Source organism: Bos javanicus, chromosome 27 (genome assembly GCF_032452875.1).
Source record: "Bos javanicus breed banteng chromosome 27, ARS-OSU_banteng_1.0, whole genome shotgun sequence".
In the NCBI taxonomy this organism is placed as follows: Eukaryota; Metazoa; Chordata; class Mammalia; order Artiodactyla; family Bovidae; genus Bos; species Bos javanicus.
The window spans coordinates 476237-498979 of NC_083894.1; the positions used below are offsets into that span (position 1 = coordinate 476237).

Consider the following 22743-nt stretch of genomic DNA (forward strand, 5'->3'; position numbering starts at 1 on the left):
CAATGTCTCATTGTATGACCCACAAGCAGGATATTTGCATTATTTCTTCGACATATCATAATGTTCTCCAAGGACATAAGCATAAATAAGCCACAACTGCTAAATGTAAAAATCCAAATCATTAGGTTCCAATAAGTAAATGATTCTTGTCTTGTGTTTTTAGGTTTCTAGATTGTGGTGAGCCGTGTCCTCGGCTGGTGGACCTGAATTTAGCTGGCGATCCTTCTGAAGGAGCCTCAGTGGCACTGCAGAGGGACTATGGCTTTTGGTGTCCCCGAGAGTTGAAAATTGATCCTGATCTTGGCTGTTACTTTTGCAAGTGCGTGATTGTTCACCTCCTTGTCCAAATATGTACTTTAGGAGAGAAGAGCTTTCATTTGCTCGGTATTTCATAGGATTGATTTCAGTCATTTGCCTCTCTGCCACGTTGTTTACTTTTTTAACTTTTTTGATTGATGTGATAAGATTCTGTTATCCTGAAAGACCCATTATAATTTATGCCACTGCTACATGATGCAGTCATTAATTTTCTTTATTGGGTTTTTGCTTGAGGACCGAGTCGCCTGCAGTGCGTCCAGCCCTGCACAGTATCAGGCTTCCACAGTGACCCAAGGATCTCATAAAGCCTGTATCATGCTCCTTATGATACTCTATTTTTTTTTTACAGCATTTGATGGGTGATTCTTACCATCACGTGGTTCTTGGCAGCTGTGCCAAAGTGGGGTAGTGAAGCTATTGAGAAGAAATTCTTGCTGTTTCATGCCAGTGCATGGGGCATCCCTGGAATGCTGACCATCATCCTTTTAGCGATGAATAAAATTGAAGGTGACAGTATCAGTGGCATGTGATTTGTTGGCCTCTACGATGTTGATGCCTTGAGTTATTTTTTTCTTGCACCCTCTGCCTGTATGTGGTAGTTGGGGTTTCACTCCTTTTAGCCGGCATTATATCCCTAAACAGAGTGCGAGTTGAGATTCCATTAGAAAAGGAGAACCAGGATAAACTGGTGAAGTTTATGATCCAGATTGGTGTTTTCAGCACTCTGTATCTCGTACCACTCATGGTTGTAATTGGATGCTACTTTTATGAGTAAGCTTACCACGGCATCTGGGAAGCAACGTGGATACAAGAACGCTGCAGAGAATATCACATTCCATGTCCATATCAGGTAAGGGAAACCTTGTTCTAAATTTCAAAATATTTAACAGTGAAAAGAGCTAATCTTAGCTGTTTTTATTTTTTTAACTCTTCATGAAAAACCTGAACATTAAAATTTTGAAGTGAAGTTAATGAACAAATTTATTGTAGTAAGAATGTCACACACACGTTTCTGTTAACATCTTCCTTTTAAAAGATCACTTTCGTGAGTCCAAGCCATGAGCTTTTAAGCACTTTACTTCTGTTATCACAAAATAGTTGCTTGTGGATTACTTAGAAGTCTGCAGGTTTGAGGGGAAGATGTTGATTAAAAGACAGTGTCTGTGGAAATTTTACTGATACTTAGAACGGGAATTTTAACAGTTTTGAAAAAAATTAGAATGCATTTGTACAAACAGTTTCATCTTTTAGTTGGTCTTAGTTTTTCTTTTTTGCATACTGAATATTTTGTGATTTACCTTTTAATTTAAAGAGATCAGATAATCATAGAATTTTAGATCTAGAGAGGACCTTAGAGATGGTTTATTCAAGTTCCCTCTGTAATTTAGAGTTCTTAAACATCTATCTCATGAGGCTTAGAAATGTTAAGTGACTTGCTCACTTCATTAAAGTACTTATGCATTATAGATAACTTCTGTTTACTTGTCTCTTTCCCCTAATACTGAACTCTTTAAACACAAGAACATCTTTTTCATATTTTTTCAAAGCATGTTCTATAGGTTAGTAGATGATGGCATTGAGAATGGGAATGTGTAGATTGAGAAGAAAAGACATTTTTAAGAAAAGTTCCAATTTTACTGGAAACAAGGAGTGTGTAATTAGCACATAGTCAATTCTCGTAAATACTTGATGACTGAAAATGCCACTTCCTTTTTTATTTTGTGGTATAAATAATTCTACACAAAATTACATTTTAATTATTATATTATTGTAATTTATATATAATATTATAAATATTAGCTACTGGCTTTTAAAAAACCAACCTATAATTGAGAGACCAGAAAAAATGAATAATTGAAATTTTATTACATTTCTTGATAGAATTGCTTATTAAAAACTCTTAATATGAGTTTTCAGTCCTGAAACTGAGTTTTCAGTCCTGAAGCTATGTAATCAAATTTTGCCTCTAATGAGAGAGAAAGAGATGATTGAATTACATCATGTGCTTCACCATGTAAGGTTTCTAGGATTCCAAATATATATTATCTTAGGACTATAAAAAAAAATAATGTTTGGCTCTGAAATAATGATCTGAAAAATACCAGACCTCAAACATGTAAATTAGTAAATTAGAGTAGTTGGGATGCCACTATTTTCAAAACATTCCTAAGAATCTTTTAGCATCTTTAGAACCACTTTGAGCTATATAAAAACCTGTGCATGTATTCATTTCTTTACAGTTACAGGTTCTATAAGTGTTTTTTATTTCCAACTTACAGAAATAATGTTGGATTTCCAACATCTTAAAAAGAATAGAAAATGGTATAATAACTAACGTAGTTATTAAGGTATAAAGTCTGGGTCAGGAATGCTGGCTTCATATCTCACTCTTATTATTTACTAGTTTTATAGCTTTAGATCAACTTCACCTCTTTCCACTTCAATTCCTCATCTGTAGAATGAGTAATGGAATCTCATAGTAATAAAAGAGTAATCATGTTAGATAGAAATAGTAGTAGAATCTGTCTCCTAGGACTGTTTTTAGGCATCTACGTGCAGTTAGAAGAGTGCCTTCTGTATAATAAGTGCTCGAATGTTCTGTTACTCATTTTTTCATTTTTTGTTGCTGCTGTTAACTGTTATTTACACACAGACATACATACATAAACTTTTTTTTAAACCATTCAGTACCAAACTTTAGCAAATGCCATGTTTAAGTTATTGAGAATATACACGACAGTATGTGTACCACTAACTTGTTCATTTTAACTGAAGTAGAGAGATTTAATGGAGAAATATACTTTAATTCATTTACTCATTATTTTGCTGATGGACATAGAGTTCCAAGTGTTTTACTGTTGTAATACCTACCTTCCTTGTACATGACCAAGAATGTTCATGGGGTGTATACCCAAAAGTGTAGTCATGGCATTTTAACATATAGGCATCTTCAACTCAAGTGACTATTTTAATTTACACTGTCAGTATAGAGTTGGAATTCCCCATTTTTCCCCATCTTGGTGTTCTCAGGCTTTTAAGTTTTTGTCAACCTTTGAAACAATATCTCAAGCCTGTCTTGATGTTTATTTTTATTTCCCTTGTGCCTCGGTGTTTTCATATGTTTACTGGCTGTTTGCAGTTTCTCTTGTGTGATTTGCCTGTTTGTTGCCTTTGTCTTCCGCTCTGTCAGGTTATTTGCCTTTTGTTGTTATTCTTGTTTTAATTCTTCGTCAGTTACTTGCATTGCAGACATCCTGCTCTCTAGCTTGTCTTTTCACTTTGTGTTTTCGTTGCCTTTTGTGTTTTAAGAAATGCCTCCCTACCTCTAAAAATCATAAAAATGGTCTGCCGTTTTTTTCCAGCAGTTTTTTAAATTTGATTTTTAAATTCATGGCTCTAATCTCTCGAAATTCATTTTTATCTATGTTATGAGTAACAATTTTAGTTTTTCATATGAATGGTGCTTTTTGCACCATTTATCAAATAGACCATCTGAATAGTAATGCATTGCTGTAATATACAAGTTCCATTTTTAGGCTCTCTTATTTACTGCTCTGTTTGAACAACCTTGTTTCAATCCCACATTTCCTCTACCTTATGCTTCTTCAAAATTATTTTAACTGTTTCTGGCACTCTTCTGTTTGAATTTTAGAATAATTTCTTCATGAGAAACAGTTTGTATTTTGTTGAAATTGTTTTAGGTTTTAAATGAATCCAGGGAAAATTTCTATCTTTGTGATACTGAGTTTTAGTATCTTTTTGTTTCTTTATGTATGTATTCATTAATTTGTTCCTAGGTACTTTACAGTGTTTGTTTCAATTGTGAATGAGATCTTTTCTCTGTTACATTTTTCAGTTGGTTATTGCTGGTCTACGAGAATGCCACTGATTTTTATATATTGACCTTATATTGAGCATCCCTGCTGAACTCTTCTGCTAGCTCTAATTGTGTGTAAATTCTCTTATGTATTCTTTGTAGAAATCCTGTTGCTGCAGGCAAGGCCAAGTTCATATCTCACATTCCAGTTCTTATGTTTTATTTAAGATTTTTGTGTCTATACTCATGAGAGATATAGACTGTGATATTAATAGTTTTTCTTTTCTTGCCACGTATTTTTCCTTTTTGGTGTCAAGGATGTAATAGCTTCATAAAGTGAGGTCTTTTCCTCGTGTTCTTTGAAACAGTTTTTACAATGAATAGGGACTGTCTCGGAGAAGGCAGTGGCACCCAACTCCAGTGCTCTTGCCTGGAAGGTCCCATGGATGGAGGAGCCTGGTAGGCTGCAGTCCATGGGGTCACTAAGAGTCAGTCACGACTGAGCAACTTCACTTTGACTTTTCACTTTCATGCATTGGAAAAGGAAATGGCAACCCACTCCAGTGTTCTTGCCTGGAGAATCCCAGGGACGGGGGAGCCTGGTGTGCTGCCGTCTCTGGGGTCGCACAGAGTCGGACACAACTGAAGCGACTTAGCAGCAGCAGCAACAGGGACTGTCTGCTCTTTGAAAGAGTCAGTATTTCATCTTGTAAAAATCCTCTGTCATGGTATCTTTGAAGTAAAGAGAGAAGTTTCATCTTTTCAAACTGAAATTCTGCAGTTCTCCATTCCTCCCTGTCTCCTGGCCTTTGGCAACCATTGTTCTACTTTATTTCTCTATGAATTTGACTGCTCTGGGTACCTCATATTAATGAAACTCAAACACTAGAATTTTAATATTAGTTTTCATTCAGGATTCTACTTCAGAGGAATTTTATACAGACTTGTAAACTGAGCACTAGAACTATTGAATTCCTATTGAAGTGGTATCCATATATAACTGAGTAAGATTTACTGTTACTGAGCATGCCTAAAAGAATGCTTGTCAACTTTTGATGATAATTTCTAATGAGAGGTTTTTAAAATGTATTAAGCAATGATGTTATCCTTGAGGTAGCTTCCTCAGGTGTCTTGGAGAACGTAATATTTGAATATATGTTCATGCGGTTTCTTTGTAGTCATTCCTCATATTAATGAAACTTTCAAACATTTGAAAAATGTTTCAGGTAGTTGATCACATTGTTTCCAGATACCCAGTTGGGTTTAAAGTAAATTGCATGTATTTAAGTCCCTGTTTTGAAGAAAAGTGGGCTTATGTAAAGTATTTTAAAATATTTAAAATGAATGTCCTTGCTGAAAACAGGAATTCACTGCTTGGATTTTAAAATGCTTTACACCAACTTTTTTTTTTTTTTTAACAGTATAAAGGATCATTTTTTAAACAAAACAGAGCTCGTGAGAATAAAATCCAGCAAAACTACTATCACACCGGATTTAAGGGGACTTCCACAAAATTTTAAATTTTTTTCTTATATTCTGAATAAAAGGCTTTTTCAGCAAGTAGAGAAAAAAAAAATTACTCCACATTAACCACAGTATCAGGTATAAGAAATTTTATGATAAATAAAATCCAGATGTTATTGGTATCCTATTTTTCTTAGTTTGAAAGTTATCAACTTCTCAATCTGTACTTGACTATGCTGTTGCTGCTGCTAAGTTGCTTCAGTCTTGTCCGACTCTATGCAACTCCATAGATGGCAGCCCACCAGGATTCCCCGTCCCTAGGATTCTCCAGGCAAGAACACTGGAGTGGGTTGCCATTTCCTTCTCCAATGCATGAAAGTGAAAAGTGAAAGGGAAGTCGCTTAGTCGTGTCCGACTCCCAGAGACCCCATGGACTACAGCCTACCAGGCTCCTCCATCCATGGGATTTTCCAGGCAAGAGTACTGGAGTGGGGTGCCATTGCCTTCTCCGGCACACCAACTATTTTTTGCAAGAACACTTTTTAAAAAATGTATGTTAAATAATTCTTGAGAAAATAATATTTAATGCCTGAAAAGAGTTGGTTGTGAAGTATAGCTTGAGTTTTCAGAATAATGTTTATTTTACAGTTTAAAATCAGTAAAGTTTATTCCTAGAATATGTTTCATCTTATGTATTATTTAAATAACAGTAATTTTCCAGGTACTTAGTTTTTTGTTTTTTGTTTTTTTCTTTTAAAGTATTTACTTCTATTTATTTAGGGGCTTCTAAGTATTCATATTATTATGTACAGGCTGTAAAATGCTATCAAGGGGCACTTTTGGAGAAATAAAATATACAAGTCATTTTGGCCTGTGCTAAACAGACTAAATAGCCTAAGTGATGAGTTCCGTTTCAGTCTTAACTCAGATCAGGTGGTGGTGGTGGAGGTGGTCATTCGATAAGTCATGTTGGACTCTTTGTGACGCATGAACTGCAGCACGCCAGGCTTCCCTGTCCTTCACTATCAAAGAGCCCTGTCTTTGTCTTTTTGGGCTACTGTTATAAATCCCGTAGACTAGCTGGTAAAGAACAGAAAGTTGTTTCTTGTAGGCCTGGAGGCTGGGGAGTCCCAAGATCACCAGCAGGTGCCATGTCTGGTGAGGCCTGTTTCCTGGTTCCTAGACTGCCTGCTGCTTCTCCCTGTCCTCGCAGCACGGGAGCCCATTCCCTCCTGGCCTGACCCCTCCCAGAGTGCCTGCCTCCTAGGATCATCACCACGTGCGAGGTGAAGTTTGAGGGCCCATAAACTGTCAGCCCATTGCAGTCCCTAAGTATACTCTGCATTATTTCAGTCCTTTGAAATAATCTGAGCTTTCCTAATGGCCCAATATACTTTTTGTTATATGTTCGTTGGGCTCTTGAAAATAATATGTATCAGTGGGAATGCAGTGTTCCGTGTGTATCAGTTACATCAGGTTTGTCACTCATGTAATTCAGATTCCAGTAGCCACGCTGAGTAAAAGCAGAAGTAGGTGAAATTACCTGTAATATATTTTATTTTAACACACCCCAAATATTATCATTTCAGTGTGTAATCAACATGATAAAACCTAATGCAATAGTTCACGTTCTTTTTTTCATGCTAAGTCTTTAAAATCCAGCATGTGTTTCAGGCTTGCAGCACATCTCATTGTAGAGCCAGCCACATTTCAGGTACTTCATGGTTGCAGGTGACTACGTACCAGGGAGCCCAGTTCCAGGAGAGATGTGTCTTTAACGTCTCCCACTGGGATTATGAACTCGGCTGTTACTCCTTTTCTATTTCTGTCAGTTTTTATGTATTGATATTTTGAGGTTATGTTATTAGGTACATTCAAATTTAGAATCCTCATCTTCTTACTAGACTGAACTTGTATTAGTATGAGATGCTCCTTTTTATCGCTAGTAATACTTCTTTCTTTAGACACTATTTGACAGTGATATTTGCCACGTCAGTTTTCTGTCCTTGTTGGCCTGGATATCTTTTACTTTCACCTGTCTAAAATACCTTCCATCTTAACATGTACCGCTGTGAATAGTGTATAGTTTTCATTGTAATCAGTTGGACACTTTGTCTTTTAATGAGAGTATTGGCTCTGTTTATAATGTTGATATTTCAGTGTGTAGACACCATGTTGCTGTGTGATTTCTGTTTGTCCCACCTAGTCTGTGTTCTTTGCTCTTGCCTTCTTTTAGAAGTATGAAGTGTTTCTCTAGTTCTGTGCTCCTCTGTCAGGTTGTTGGGTGCACATTCGCAGACACAGTGTGTGTTTTACATTCAGGTCTAACTTAGTACTTTTACTGCCTCCCCGACACTACTATTTCCACCTTGTCACTGTTATACTTTAAATTGTTTGATGTATTTTTGGCGTTAACATCATTGTTTTGTAGAGTTAATATTTATCCTCAAAGTTACCTCATTGTTGGTCTTTACTTGTTTTTTATATTTCCGTCAGAGACTACTTTTCTTTTTCCCAAAGCACTGCCTTAATATTTTTTTTAGTTCATGTCTGTGGGTGATAAGTTGTCTCATTTCCATTTGCCCTAAAAGTCTCTATTTTGCTTTCCCTTTTGAAGGGTGTTTTTGTTGGGTATAGAATTCCAGGTTGGTGGTTATTTGTTTTTCAGCATTTTACAGATGCCAGTCCATTATCTTCTGACTTCCTTGTTCTTGGAAAGTCAGCTCTCAGTGTTGTGCCATTAAAAGCCACACCTTTTTCCCTCTGAGCACTTGAACATTTTCTTCTTGCCTTAGGCACCCGCAGAGCTGCTGAAACCAATGTGTGGTTTTCATTTTTGACTCAATGGTCTGATTCTTGAACCAACTCTTACCATTGTCCCTGTCAGTCAGTTCAGTCGCTCCGTGTCTGACCTGTTGCAACCCCATGGACTGCAGCACGCCAGGCTTCCCTGTCCATCACCAACTCCCGGAGCTTGCTCAAGCTCATGTCCACTGAGTCGGTGATGCCATCCAACCAGCTCGTCCTCTGTCGTCCCCTTCTCCTCCTGCCTTCAGTCTTCCCCATCATCAGGTTCTTTTCCAATGAGTCAGTTCTTCGCATCAGGTGGCCAAAGTATTTGGAGCTTCAGCATCAGTCTTTCCAATGAATATTCAGGGATGATTTGCATTAGGATTGACTGATTGGATCTCCTAGTAGTCCATGGAGCTCTCAAGAGTCTTCTCCAAGTCCCCAGTTTAGAAGCATTGATTCTTTGGTGTTCTCCCTTCTTCATGGGCCAACTCTCACATCCATACATGACTACTGGAAAAACCATAGCTTTGACTAAATGAACCTTTGTTGGCAAAGTAATGTCTCTGCTTTTTAATATGCTGTCTAGGTTTGTCATAGGTTTCCTTCCAAGAAGCAAGCATCTTTTAATTTCACCGTCTGCAGTAATTTTGGAGCCCAAGAAAATAAAGTCTGTTTCCACTGTTACCCCATTTATTTGCCATGAAGTGATGGGGCCAGATGCCATGATCTTCATTTTTTAAATGTTGAGTTTTATGCCACCTTTTTCACTCTCCCCTTTCACTTTCATTAAGAGGCTCTTTAGTTTCAACCCCTGGAGGCATTTCTTATTCCCCTTTCTGTCTTTTCTCCACCATGAGGGTCCCCATTTATAGTTTTTAACAATGTAGTTTAACAACAGGCTCCTTCAATATATTCTATACTTTTTCCCTCTTATATATATGTTTTAACCAATCCATCCTTCAGTTCACTGATCCTCTCTTCAGCTACATCCAATCTCATGTTAAGCCCACAGACTGAGTTCTTAAATTCAGTCACTGTTATTGTAAAGTTCTAGAGTCGGTTTTGATTCTCAGAAATTTTTCCCATTTGTCAAGTATATTTTTGAACAGGTGACGTTTGCATCTGATACCTGTAGCATACCTCTGATATGCTGATATACATCTGATACCTCTGCATCTGGTTCAGTTCTTTTTCTCTTGGTCCTGTTTGTTGTTACACCCTCTTTTGCTTTTTTGGTTGCACGTTGGACACTATGTTCGGAAAACCCTAGAGGTTCTGAGTGATGATGCTGCCTTCTCCAGCATTTCCTCTGACGCAGATCTCCAGTGGGGACAGAGCTATCTGTTCACTCAGGGCCTGAGGGACTTGAGGCTGGGGGGTCCTTGTAAGCTCAGTCTGACCTTCTTCCCCGACACCAGGGAGCTTTCCGGCGTCTCGCTCTGGAAGCCGGGGGTGCCTTCCAGGGCCCCCCATTCTCGGCAGGTCCTGAAGCCCAGCGTCTGTCTCCTGAGCACCACGAGGTGACTGATGCTCAGCGCTCAGCTGGTTTGGGCAGAGTGTTGGGTACGTTTTCTGACATCCAGACTGACTCATCAGGCCTGCGCTCGATTTTTTGTCTCCACAGCCCAAGGAACCCTCTAGAGCTGTGTTAGCCAGCCCCCTCTGCTTGACTTTTTCCTGCCTTTTCTTTGCAGAGTTGGCTTTGCTCAGATGCCCCGAGGGAAGGAGCGGCCCTCTCAGTCTCCAGCTCTCTCACTGGGCTTCCCTTTTGTTTGAAATCTTGGATTGCAGCTAAACCCTTTGACTGTGTGGATCACAATAAACTGTGGGAAATTCTGAAAGAGATGGGAATACCAGACCACCTGATCTGCCTCTTGAGAAATTTGTATGCAGGTCAGGAAGCAACAGTTAGAATTGGACATGGAACAACAGACTGGTTCCAAATAGGAAAAGGAGTTCGTCAAGGCTGTATATTGTCACCCTGTTTATTTAACTTATATTTAGAGTACATCATGAGAAACGCCGGACTGGAAGAAACACAAGCTGGAATCAAGATTGCCGGGAGAAATAATCAATAACCTCAGATATGCAGATGACACCACCCTTATGGAAGAAAGTGAAGAGGAACTCAAAAGCCTCTTGATGAAAGTGAAAGTGGAGAGTGAAAAAGTTGGCTTAAAGCTCAACATTCAGAAAACGAAGATCATGGCATCCAGTCCCACCACTTCATGGGAAATAGATGGGGAAACAGTGGAAATAGTGTCAGTCTTTATTTTTCTGGGCTCCAGAATCACTACAGATGGTGATTGCAGCCATGCAATTAAAAGACGCTTACTCCTTGGAAGGAAAGTTATGACCAACCTAGATAGCATATTCAAAAGCAGAGACATTACTTTGCCAACAAAGGTTCGTCTAGTCAAGGCTATGGTTTTTCCTGTGGTCATGTATGGTGTGAGAGTTGGACTGTGAAGAAGGCTGAGTGCCGAAGAATTGATGCTTTTGAAGTGTGGTGTTGGAGAAGACTCTTGAGAGTCCCTTGGACTGCAAGGAGATCCAACCAGTCCATTCTGAAGGAGATCAGCCCTGGGATTTCTTTGGAAGGAATGATGCTAAAGCTGAAACTCCAGTACTTTGGCCACCTCATGCGAAGAGTTGACTCATTGGAAAAGACTCTGATGCTGGGAGGGATTGGAGGCAGGAGGAGAAGGGGACAACAGAGGATGAAATGGCTGGATGGCATCACTGACTCAATGGACGTGAGTCTGAGTGAACTCCGGGAGTTGGTGATGGACAGGGAGGCCTGGTGTGCTGCGATTCATGGGGTTGCAAAGAGTCGGACATGACTGAGCAACTGAACTGAACTGAAACTAGACTTGTGGCTCAGAGCTGCAGGATCTCTTAAGTACCCCTTTGTCCAGAAGAAGACAAATTCTGACTCTGATCACCTGGTGGTATTCGGGATGGATAGCATCACCATGTGGTTTCTTTTTATGTTGTGTTTTCAGTTTAGAGTTGAGTTTTTCCAGGTGGAGTTTTGCTGTCTTTACTTCTTTACTGTGATTCAATTTTTTGGTTTTAGCAGATGATTCTTACAGAGGAGAATAACCAGGAAAAAATACTAATGGACAGGGTGCTTGATGTACATCACGAGCAAGAAAACATGCCAAGCCCCAATGGAAAGGCAAGTCCTTGGTCTCGCTCTCTGTCGGATTCTCGTCTTACCATCCATTCTATGCAGGGCTGTTGGGACCTCTCACCGATGCACCATGTAGGTCTGAGTGGCTGTAAGGGTCCTGTGAGCTCCCAGAGCACGGAAGGCAGTTTTGACCTCACCGATTGCCGGGAGGTACTGTGTTCCCTCCCTCCCAAAACCAGGCTGTGTAAGGTTTCCTTTCCCCCTTAGCGACCCTCCAACGGCTCTCTAAGCCACGAGGAAGACCTGGCTAAGGTGATCAAGCTCCAGGAAATCATAGAGAGGCAGTCATGGGAGTAGAGCCAGATGAAGGAGCGCCTGGCAGCCCTCTCTGCCCACGTGACAGAGCTGGAGGAGGACCTGGACACAGCCAGGAAGGACGTCCTCAAGTTCAAGGACATGAACAGGAAACTTAAGCGGGATGTCCGCAAAGTGAGTGATGGCGGCTGTGTCTGTTGTCCTGAGGTGGAATGTGGGTCCCTTGTTCTCCCGGGGATCTCAGCCTTGGGACGGCTGCGTGAGTAAGAGCAGAGCACTGGAGAGACCGCGACTGGCTGCCTCCCTGCCTCTGCATCGAGGTCTCTGGGGTAGAAGAGGCCTGGTCCAGGTGGTCCATTGGCAGTGGACCAACATGAGGGCAGCCCTGACGCTGTGCCGCACCCTGGGTGTGGACTCCTCATTTCCACAAGTTCTAGGGGGCCCACTGTGTTCCTTTTGTAAAAATTCATTCATCCATTCATTCATTTATTGGCGTATAGTTGCTTTACACTGCTGTGTCAATTTCTGCTGTACAGCAAAGTGAATCAGTCATATATCTATCTATTTACGTATCTGCCTCTCTTTTAGATTTCCTACCCATTTACTTCACCACAGAGCACTGAGCAGACTTCCCTGTGCTGTACACTAGGTCCTCACTCGTTGACTTTATGTGTAGTATCAGTGTTGTATATATGTTAACCTGAGTCTCCCGGTTCATCCCCCCACCCGCCCCCCTGCAACTGCCTGTCAAATGTGTTCCTGATGATGCTGAAATTTCCTTCTGATTCACTCAGGCGAGTCTGGTGACACCTGTGGAGCCCGTTCTCTCGGAGAGATGGGAGCATGCTGTGTGGGCTCTGTTGAGGCAGCCTGCCTGGCCATCTTCTCTAGTTTTCTGAGGTTCCGCTCACTGAAGAGATGTGTGACAGAGTGATACCAGTGGTCAGACAAGTCGAGTGGCGTTTGCTCACCCTCAGATCCTCAGGCCCAAACTGTGTAACCATGTGGAATCGTGATGTTTCTGGCGGTCGTGTCTGCGGGTGTCGTGATTTATGAGAAACTCCCTATCGGTCACTCTGAAAACAGAAGAGTGCTGGGGGCTCCAGCCTCCACCTGTGAGCCCCTCTCCTCTATGCGCAGACAGACAGTGCCCCCCCTGCTCCCCCTCCCCCTTGAGAACATCTTAGAGAGAACCCCTCCAACATGTGGTACAGCAGGTGTACTTGTTTAGTAGCTTGGTGTGAGTAATTCTGTGTGAGAACTCAAAACAGAAATATTTGCACAGGTTTGTATAACCTATTCACACTACTCTTTGGCAACAGGAGGAGATTAGGTGTCAGAGTTTCATACGTATAGAATTCTAGAGAAAGCGTTTTTAAGACCTTTCACTTTTAATGTTAGGACTTTGCCCACATTGGTTACTTAGTGACCAGGGAGGGACCTGAAATGGATTTTGAAGTGGCGGACAGGAGTTGCACCAGCAGCAAGTTCTGGTCCTGGTTTGAGCGTTTCATCCATGTGGTGTAACTGCTTTCGAAGAACTAGGCTTGAGAAGGCTGCTCCCAGTTGTGTACAATTTGACTTCTGTTTCCACTCATTAATATCCTTACTTTAATTCTGAGGAAATTGCATGAGACTTTTCCAATTTTACTCGAGGAAACGAGCCTCAGAGCTCCCCGTTGGATCTGTTGAGGGTCCCTCCCTGTTCTGGGTCAAGCCCGCCTGTATGGTGTAGCAGACAGAGGTCCTGACTTCATGCCAGATACCTTCCCTCCTGGAATTCTTGCAATAACAGGGTAGTTTAGGATACTTGTTGTTTGCTGTTTGGGTTTATTATGTAGAAAAGAAGCTTGGTAAACCGAGTGGCTGGACAGAACGTTAAGGCAAATGGGTGCCAATCGTGGCAAATGTGACCTTTGAGGTAGGCGCGTTTTTGCTCACATCCGAGAAAACTGCCATGTCAAGGACTTTTATTTTGAGGGTGTTAACTTTATGTTTGATTTGAAACTTAGGACGACGTCAATGAAAAACTTGAAATTGCAAATAAGGATTCTAGGCATCGACAGGTAATGGCCTTTATGAACTGTGTCTGACTTTTATAGTAGTGAATTACTGAGGAAGGAAGGTAAAGATCTTTTCATGTGACTCCCACATTGGAAATCAAGTCCCAATGTAAAGTTCTTATGACCCTAAAATATTGCGTTCAAAAGTGTGGATGTACATCATGGTAAACCAGCTGTACTGGAAGGAAATACATTTTTTAAAATTGAGGGTGACTGCAACTTACAGGTTTGAATTATTTGGGACTTGGTTTAACCATTTTGTGGAATTCCACTCCTGACTCTTTTGTTTTAACTTGAACATGAATCTGTTCGCTTGTTAGAGTTTTTACTGAAAGAGCAGAGAGCAGCGGGGAACTTCACGGCAGCTGGCTGCCTGTTGGGAACTGGGGTCACTGTGACAAAAGGCAGGGTTAGAGGTCCGGTCTGATTAGGGTTTGCACTTCGTGTGGTTTGGTGAGCCTTACTCCTGTTCCCGAGTGGTCTCAAATAATCAGGATTTAACCAGGAAAACCAAATCTGGCTTCTCCAAAACAAAGTGAGTCAGTCTGGTGTGTGCCAAAGTGTATCATTGTCCCCACCACAAAGATAAAATACTAGAAATGTATGATGGGCAATGCTAATTAAGAGCATTACGATATACAAAATAATGGCTGTAAAAGGCAGAACAGAAAATACTATGTACCATATGCTATTGTTTTCTGAGGGTTTTAAAGCATAGCATATTGTTTGTGTACGTACATAGAGTAATACACACACAGAAAAAGTAAGAAAGCTGCTTAGAAACAAATGCTAACCTCAGGAACCTGAGCTTATAGATACTTTAATTTTTTTCTTTTTTAAAAAAGAATCTGTCTAAATGTTCTACATTGAAAGTTTTTCAGAGTAAGAAGATCTGTTAAAAGAATAATCGTGCATTTACAAATATTAGTGGACTGGCATTTCACCAGGCATGCTTTTATCAGGTCTGTATTTCAGAGGAGATGAAAGCCATATTTTGGCTTACACGCCCGTGGCTATCTGCGGTCGGTAGGGTTCCCTCTAAATGATGATTCTCATGATGTTTTAAAAAGGGTCCGTACTGAACCCTTCTTCCCTTAACTTGTCAATAAGAATGAGTAAGATTCTACAGAAAACTGATCTTCTTTGATACATAAGAACTTTTTTTTTTTAAGACGTCCTTGGGGAACGTTTAGGAAAAGCAAATAGTCTGGCAGGAGGTGTTCTGCTCACTGAGACCAAGCCCAGGAACACAGAGAAAATTTACCCTAACGCAGCTTCGGAAACAGAATGAATCCAGTAGACACATGCATTTAGGTTTTGTCTCAGCTTACTTAAAGCGACAGTGGCTACACCTCTCGGCCTGTTTTGATCCTCTGCTCTCCCTTTGTAGACAGAGGATAAGAACTGCCAGTTGCAGGAGCTGGAGCTGGTAGAAAAGCTGCAGCAGACGCTGCGGAAGGCGGAGACACTGCCCGAGGTGGAGGTGGAGCAGGCACAGAGGGTGGCCGCGCTCTCCAAGGTGCTCTTCTGGTCCCTGGGGGGCAGGCGCGGGGAGGGCCTGTTCCCCTGCTGTCCCACTGCGCGCCTGCCCGTGCTGTTCAGTCCACACAGGAGCGAAGACACGGGGATCGTGCTGCCTGTCTGAGATGGGAGCGCTCCCTGAGTGTCAGGCAGCCTCCGCTTCTGTGTCATGTGTCCGTTAATTTCCCTCCAGTTTTGTTCTGTGTGTCCCCAGGACGCTTCAGCTCCGAGTCAACTGCTGCTCAGAGTTCAGTCAGCAATTCAAATCCTAGCAGGATAGAGACCTAGAAAACTCCCATTCTCGTTTAAGAGATGGCCAGAAAGCTCTGTAATGAACAGTTTTAAGTCTATCCATACACTTGTTGAAGAAGTCACAGTGGGGCACGTGCAGACCCGGGGCCCCACTTCCCGCTCGCCATCCCCGGGAGCCCGCGGGTGAGAGGCCACGTCCCTGGGATGTGGCGCTGCTGGGGGCATCGTCCCCACTGCCAACCAGCCAGCCACCCGGTCCTTCTGGCGGGAAAGGTGTTGCCCCGCGCTGCCGGTGGGCACTGGCTGGGCATGGAGAGTCGGGCCGGGTCTGTGCTGGCGCAGCTGTCGGGAGCGTTGCGCGGAGCTCAGTGAGCGGCTGAGGGGCCATAAGGTCGCGGGCGGCCGCCGGTGTCGGGTGCTCACAGACCCTCCCAGAGCAGGGTCATTAACAGCCGCCAGGGGGCGCCCTTCTGCCTGTGATCTTCCTCTCCAGGCTTGGTTTCTCCTCTCCCCTGGCATCTCTGCTGTCCATCCCCAGTCGGCCTTGTAGTCCGACCTTTTGTCTTCCGGAAGCTCTACCACTCAGGAGGCTAAACAGTTCGAACTTTCTTCCCAGCCTAGGAAGGTAGAACTTGTGCCTTGCGCTTGCTGCAGCCTGCTGCCCGCGCTGGCTCGCCACAGGCAGTCCGAGGAGGGAGCGCAGCGGCCGGGGTGTGGGGCCCGGGGCGGGGGGTGGGGCGGGGGCGGGGGGGAGCACGTCTCCTCTCATGAGCCGGTCACCAGAACCCAACGTGAGCCACGTGTCCCCCTCGAACCTGGGGCCCGTGGTCCGCACAGAGCATGGCCCGCTTGCCGCCCCTGCGGTCACAGCCCGCGTGTCGTCAGGACAGGGTCTTTGCAAGCGGAGCTGACGCTGTTCTTGGCCGAGGGGCGGGAGAGAGACAGGGCAGCATCGAGGATAGGCTGCGCCAGATGGAGGCCCAACTGGAGGAGAAGAACAAGGAGCTGCAGCGGGTGCCTGTGCTGACAGGGAGGCGGTGTTTGGGCGGGGCCAGCGCTGCCTTTCTCCGCCGCTCCCGTCTCTGCGTGTGTGGCCCCATCTGCTGATCGGGGCACCACCTCCTCGGGAGCAGGGCCAGAGGTGGTCGCCCATAGGCGGTGGGCAGGGGCCAGGGTGTCCCCACGTTCAAAGAAGCTGCTTGTTGCTCTGACCAGCCAGTCCGGGGAGCTGCTTGGGATACAGGTGGACCTCACGACTGCCCCTCAAACAAACCTGACTGTGCCAGCCCGGGGCCCATGAAACTGAAGGCATGGTGCCCAGGTGTGGAGCCTGCTTGCCTCGGACGTGGCGCTGGAGTCCCACATGCCAAACTGCTGGCCCAGACTCGGTGTGTGTGTAGAATGGCTGCTCCTAGGCAAGAGGAGAACCGTAGTTGCGCTGCGACAGAAGGAGCGTCAGGAAAGGGTGATGGTGGAGGCTCGCATCACCGAGTCCTGAGAGAGGTTTCCTGGAAAGGTTGGCCACACGGCGATACAGACCATCCAGGAAATGGAGTGGGGATCCCGGGTCCCGCCTCACGTGTCAGTACTGTCCCCACCATGCCTGTGTTCTTGGGCCTGGACTGCAGAGCCTCACAGGCGGGCTCCCAGGGGCAATGGTTCTGACTCCCATCGTGAGACCCGCGGTGAGGCGCCCTCCTCGCTTAGGCAGAGAGCTCAATGTCTCCCGATCAGGGGTGTACTTCCTTACTATCAGAACAGCTGCTCAGAGGCTGTTGAAATCGGGATGCTGTTGATGACTAAGTCAGTTCAAAGTCAACTTTGGTTTTGCTTTAAAAATCTTTGAATGCCAATGCCTTATTGTGGAAGCTGTGACAGGTTTTGTTTCCTTGGGCTCAAAAATCACTGCAGACGGTGACTGCAGCCATGAGATTGAAAAATGCTTGCTCCTTGGAAAGCAATGACAAACATAGACAGCATATTGAAAAGTAGACACATCACTTTGCCGACAAAGGTCCATATAGTCAAAGCTGTGGTTTTTCCGGTAGGCACGTATGGGTGTGAGAGTTGGACCATAAAGAAGGCTGAGCACTAAAGAATTGATGCTTTTGAATTGTGTTGCTGGAGAAGACTCTGCTTTAACAGAAAATAAACTGTTTTTAAATGTATTACGATGGAAATTTTCAAACATGCACAAAAGTGGATGGAGTAGTATAATAAATACCATGACCCGTCCTGTCAATTAGTCTCAGCAATTTCTAACACAGAGCCAATCTCAAATAGATAATTCTTTTGTCGTCTCTCCATTTTTTTTAATACAGTAGGTCCTAAACAGCTTTTTAAACCTTGAAATTGATGCTCATTTTATAAAACACAGACTTGCCAACGTTGTTACTACATTTAAAAATTGCTTGAGATAATTATTTCCAGTTTTTTAATATGAATTTTCATATTGGAAAAGACCCTGATGCTGGGGAAGATTGAAGTCAGGAAGAGAGTGGATAACAGAGGATGAGATGGTTGGACGGCATCACCAACTCAATGGACATGAGTTTGAGCAGATTCTTAGCAGAAGTCGAGTTACATTTTCCTTATGGCTAATCCACTGCTGTAACACGTATAGCATTTCTGGTTTTGAACAGTGAATGTGTTTGCATTATAGATGGATTTAGAGTGTGTGGCCATTATGTGTGGTTCAGAATTCTGAGTAGTCCTTTCTGGGTTCACCCGAAAGCTGAGACAAAGCGTGAGCTTTTCACGTGGACTGTGCTGTGCATGAGAAAGATAATACGAGCCACATACACAATCTAAAATTTCCTAAAAACCAACGGGCTACTTGACGTCCTTCTTTCACCGCGAGTCTTGAAATCCTCTGTGTGATTTCCACATCGAGCCTTGCACCAGCCTGTCTCACGTGCTCAGAGGCTGCACGAGGCGAGTGACTGCTGTGGCCGACAGCACAGAGCTGCCAGATTGAGTTAAGTGACTCACGAACTTGGCCCGTTTGACTTGTTTTACCCCATGAGGAAGTGAAGTGGGCTGTAGAGGAATGAATGTGAGGAATGTAGGTGAGCTCCATGGAGACAGTTTAAAGCAGTGAGAGGAGCGAGGGCAGTAGAGTGAGTCGTGTCCCCCTGACCCAATCCCCCGCCTGAAGTCGAGCTTCTCTCTACCGACTTCATCGTTGTTAATGGCTTGCCATGTTTCCTCCAGAGAAACCTTTTCTGCACCTGAGATGGAACTTCCTCTTCATTATGGTTTATAAGGGTTAATATTGTTCTGAGTGTTTATATATGCTAGGGACTCTTAGAGAACATTTTCTCAGAATTAAAATCTTCGGAGTTGATACCTACTAACGTAACCTGTTATGCACATTTTTGTGGAAGTCATTTTACATCTGGAAAGCAAGCAGTGCAGGCTGTGTCATTTGCTGTTTCGTAGGACCAGCTGATTCTAAACCTGGAAACCCTGAGAGCCGAACTGGACCAGACGAGGCTGCGAGGGGCTCCCCTCCACCACGGGTAGGCTGCTCCCCCGGGCAGCTCCCCTCAGCGCTGTCGAGTGTGACAAGGGCCTGTCTGGTGTGTGGACAGTATGACTGGGTGTTGCTCATGGTCACACCTCAAGGAGCCTGTAGCTTCATGGCCAGCGAGAGGGAAGAGACAAGCATCGTTCCTTAGGGTTAAACTTGGTACCACGGAGTGGTAGTCACAGGATTGACAACACTCAAAACCACAGGCAGAGGTTTGGAAGTGGGGGGCCGACAAGTTGATATTTGGGTGTATTCATTTGAGGGGCCTGAAAGACTGTGACACTGATGTTTCTGAAGAGTCGCAGAAGGTTAATGACCTGTAGTCTTTTTTTATGTGAATGGAGACTGAGACATGACTTGCCGTTGACTGCGGTGGGAGGAATCACCTGACTTGTGAATGAGGCGAGCAGATTACTGAGCATCCTGATTTTTTCTTACTCGTTGTTATAGGGGCAGTAATTCTTATTAAGTATTTAAATGTTTCTTTGGCTTCTTCACAGAAAATGGTCACAAGTGAGAGATAAACTTTAGCAAAGGTCATTAAGTGCTTAACTGGTGACATTCATTCATCTGTAGGAAATCGACTACTGCTTGAATGCTGACTTAGGAGACAGTTTGGAGCCCATACGCATATTTCTGTGTTTGTGTGCTTAGGGGATCCTCGCAGTCCAGGGCCCCCACCCAGCCTTCTTCTAGAGAAAAGGAGATGTCATTTGAGACAAAGGCAGAGCCAGAAACGGGTCCTGTGTCCGAAACCACGGCAGGTGGAGTTCAAAGAGAGCACGTGCCCTGCAGAACGGGAGGGGATGTGGCCGGACTTGGTGGCAGAGCTCCTCCAGGGTGAGGGGCTGGTGCTGTCAGAGGTGGGGAACCCCTGCTCCCGGGGTGGATGAGGTGAGTGTGAGGAGTACTGCATAGACAATGGAGGAAGAAGAGGTGGACACGGCCTCCTGCTCTTGGGAGTTTATGGGTAACGAGGAGGGCCCTGGTGCCAGGTCCCAAGGCCTGGCACAATTGGGGGGTTCAGTTGGAGAAGCCTGGGGCCTGGTCACCAGTCCCCTGTGTGTCGTGAGAGTGAGAGACGAGAAGAGGAAGCAGCCGTGGGGCAGGAGGGGCTGCTGTGCTCTGAAGACAGTGGCCCACAGTGGCTGGTGCAAGGGAGGGGTGTCTCCAGGCGGCAGCTCTCGAGGGGTCATGGCAGTGACTTAGCAGCACAGATGGGGCCTTAGAGCAGGGCTTGCGGGCAGTGTGGGCTGGGTGGGGGGCACTATGCTAGCTCAGGAGGGAGGGAGTGGGGACTGAAAACTGGCTCACAGGCAGGGCAGGCACGGTGTATTTGGTGAGACCTCCCAGAGGAATTGGTCACCTTTTCTCTGAGACCTTCTCCCGGAGGAAAGAGCTTCGGGTGAGGAGGGGGAGAGAGATGGAGGCTGCACCCCGCGAGGGGACTGGGAGGTGATGGTTGGGGGGCGACCCAACCCAGAGGCCTCTGTGGCCCTCAGAGGACCCTTGAGGGTCCACAGTCCACAGCGCGACTGTGTTGTACGCCCCACTCAGTTCCCAAGTGTGCTCTGGTCCCAGGCCCTTGGGTGGAAGTGGAGCAGAGAAGGGAGCAGTTCTGTCAGGAGGGAGGGGAGATGGGAGGGAAGACAGGTGTGGCTCCGGGAGATTCCAGACTTCCATCTCCTGTGCAGCACAGTGTTCCTCGCAAAACCGTTGAGCAGAGCAGCATGTGACCCCGAGCAGGCTGAGCTGGTGGTTGGCCCTGGCCACTCTGCAGACGTATGGGGTGTCCTGTCCTCGGAGGAGGGCCCTGTCTCCCGGGTTTAGGGACTCCTGCACGTGAAGGCGCCACCCCCTTCCCAGAGACAAGACTGAGCAGAGCCCGGGCGGTCCTGCAGTGCAGGCGGCTCACATTCAAGGCAGGGACACCCTGCCTCCCAGCAGGCCCCTGCTGAGTGAGCTCCTGGCACCTGCAGGCCCAGGCCTTAGTGCTCAGGGCCTGAGCATCTGTGCTGGGCCATGTTCAGCCCAGAGTCTGGTGACACGCTCACCTCTGCTTTAATGGGAGACACCAATGGTGCTCAGCTCCGAGCTGTGGGTCCGAGGCTTTTCTGCTGCGGGTTGTCTGAGGTGCCTTTAAAAACACTGAGAGCATTGCAGACAGTGTTCCAGGCAGACCAGTGATTGTGATCCATGGACTTCACGTGGGAGAGGGAGGTCAGAGCAGGCACAGGCCGAACGGGAGGTGGGGTGCCAAGGGGAAAGCAGAGCAGGTGCAGGCCCCGCCGTGGGACCTGAGAGTGGGCTCCAGGGGGATCCTGGACGCCCCAACCCCAGACAGCCGATCCTGTCCTAGTCAGCTCCACACCCTCGCGTCAGCACTGTCTTCCCCACATACGGGAGTTTTCCAGCTGCTGGGGATGAGCCCTGAGTGTCTGCGGAGCAGCGGGCGGCCTGTTGCTGTTGGAGCCAGGAGGGCAGTATCCTCCCGGGAGCCCTTTTGCTGTGAAATTGTCAATCTTCCAAATGGACAGGCTCTGGCTCGACTGACAGAGTGAGCTCTCTTTTCTTCTAACAGCGCTCTTCTTTGCCATGTGTTTCAGCCGACCCCACTTGAGCAGCACCCCAGAACTCAGGTTCCCTGTGGCGGACTGGCCAGCAGACTCCTCTGGCAATGGGGCGGTGCTGCAGCGCCCCCAGAAAGGCCGGCTGGCAGTGCTGCGCAACGAGCTGTCCAAGGCAAGGACCCCCACCACCCCCTTCCCGTCCCTGGTGGGCACCTTGTGAGGCACGTGCCCCCTCACACTGTGGTCCTGAGGTGGATTTGGAGCAAAGTGCTGATAGATCGCTTTACGTCTTCCCATTTTCCTTTTTCTGGCTAAGAGTTTACTTTAAAGGCATGCTTTTTTTCCCTTAAAATAACCAATTTGGATAACTTGTGGCCTACTGTGAGGCCCAGCATGGTACTAACTAGCACAGTTTTGAAATCGTTCTACGAGTATATGGATATACATATCCATCAGCTTATAGTGAGAAGAATTCTCATTGGAAGTTTAAGTGCCTTTATATTTTCACCTCGTTCATGGCATGTATTTGTTCATACATGTCTGTGTTTTGAGCTTCCACATTCAGTGAGCAGTTAGTTTGGGCCAGACATGGTCAGAAGTAGGACTCCAGCAGTAAATTAAAAACCGTGTGTGTCCTTTATCCACTGCTACGTAATGAATCATTGCAAAGCTTAGTGACTTCCCAGGGAGCAGCTCACAGTCCCCAGTGCCTGTGCATTGTAGCAGGCGGGCCTGGTTCAGGGCCTCCTGAGGGCACAGACACGGGAAGGCCCCCCAGGGCTGGATTGCAGGCTTTCAGACTCACCTGGCTGCTGGGGACAGGCCGAGGTCCCTGCCATGTGCCTTTCCCATGGCCTGGCTTTCCTCGGAACACCCTCTGAGAGCGAGAGCGCGGGGTTTAGCCCGGGGCCTTTTGTGCCCCGGTCTCGAGGCTGCACACCTTCACTTTTGTTTGCGAGAGT

The 22743-nt window shown here is 45.3% G+C and overlaps 1 protein-coding gene across 3 annotated transcripts in view; it reads left to right on the forward strand.

Moving 5' to 3' along the window:
• Positions 1-22743, forward strand: part of LOC133239775 (liprin-alpha-1-like) — a 99633-nt gene that overhangs the window by 56288 nt on the left and 20602 nt on the right. Inside the window, exons 1-3 of one of the 3 annotated variants that reach the window (XM_061404035.1) lie at positions 1079-1168; positions 11475-12017; positions 19121-19200. In XM_061404035.1, the coding sequence (XP_061260019.1) occupies positions 11892-12017; positions 19121-19200 (206 nt within the window). In that variant the 5' untranslated portion in view covers positions 1079-1168; positions 11475-11891. Of the gene's footprint in view, positions 1-163; positions 1169-11471; positions 12018-19120; positions 19201-22743 lie in introns of those variants that run through there. The other 2 variants (XM_061404036.1, XM_061404037.1) reach the window with 2 other exon arrangements.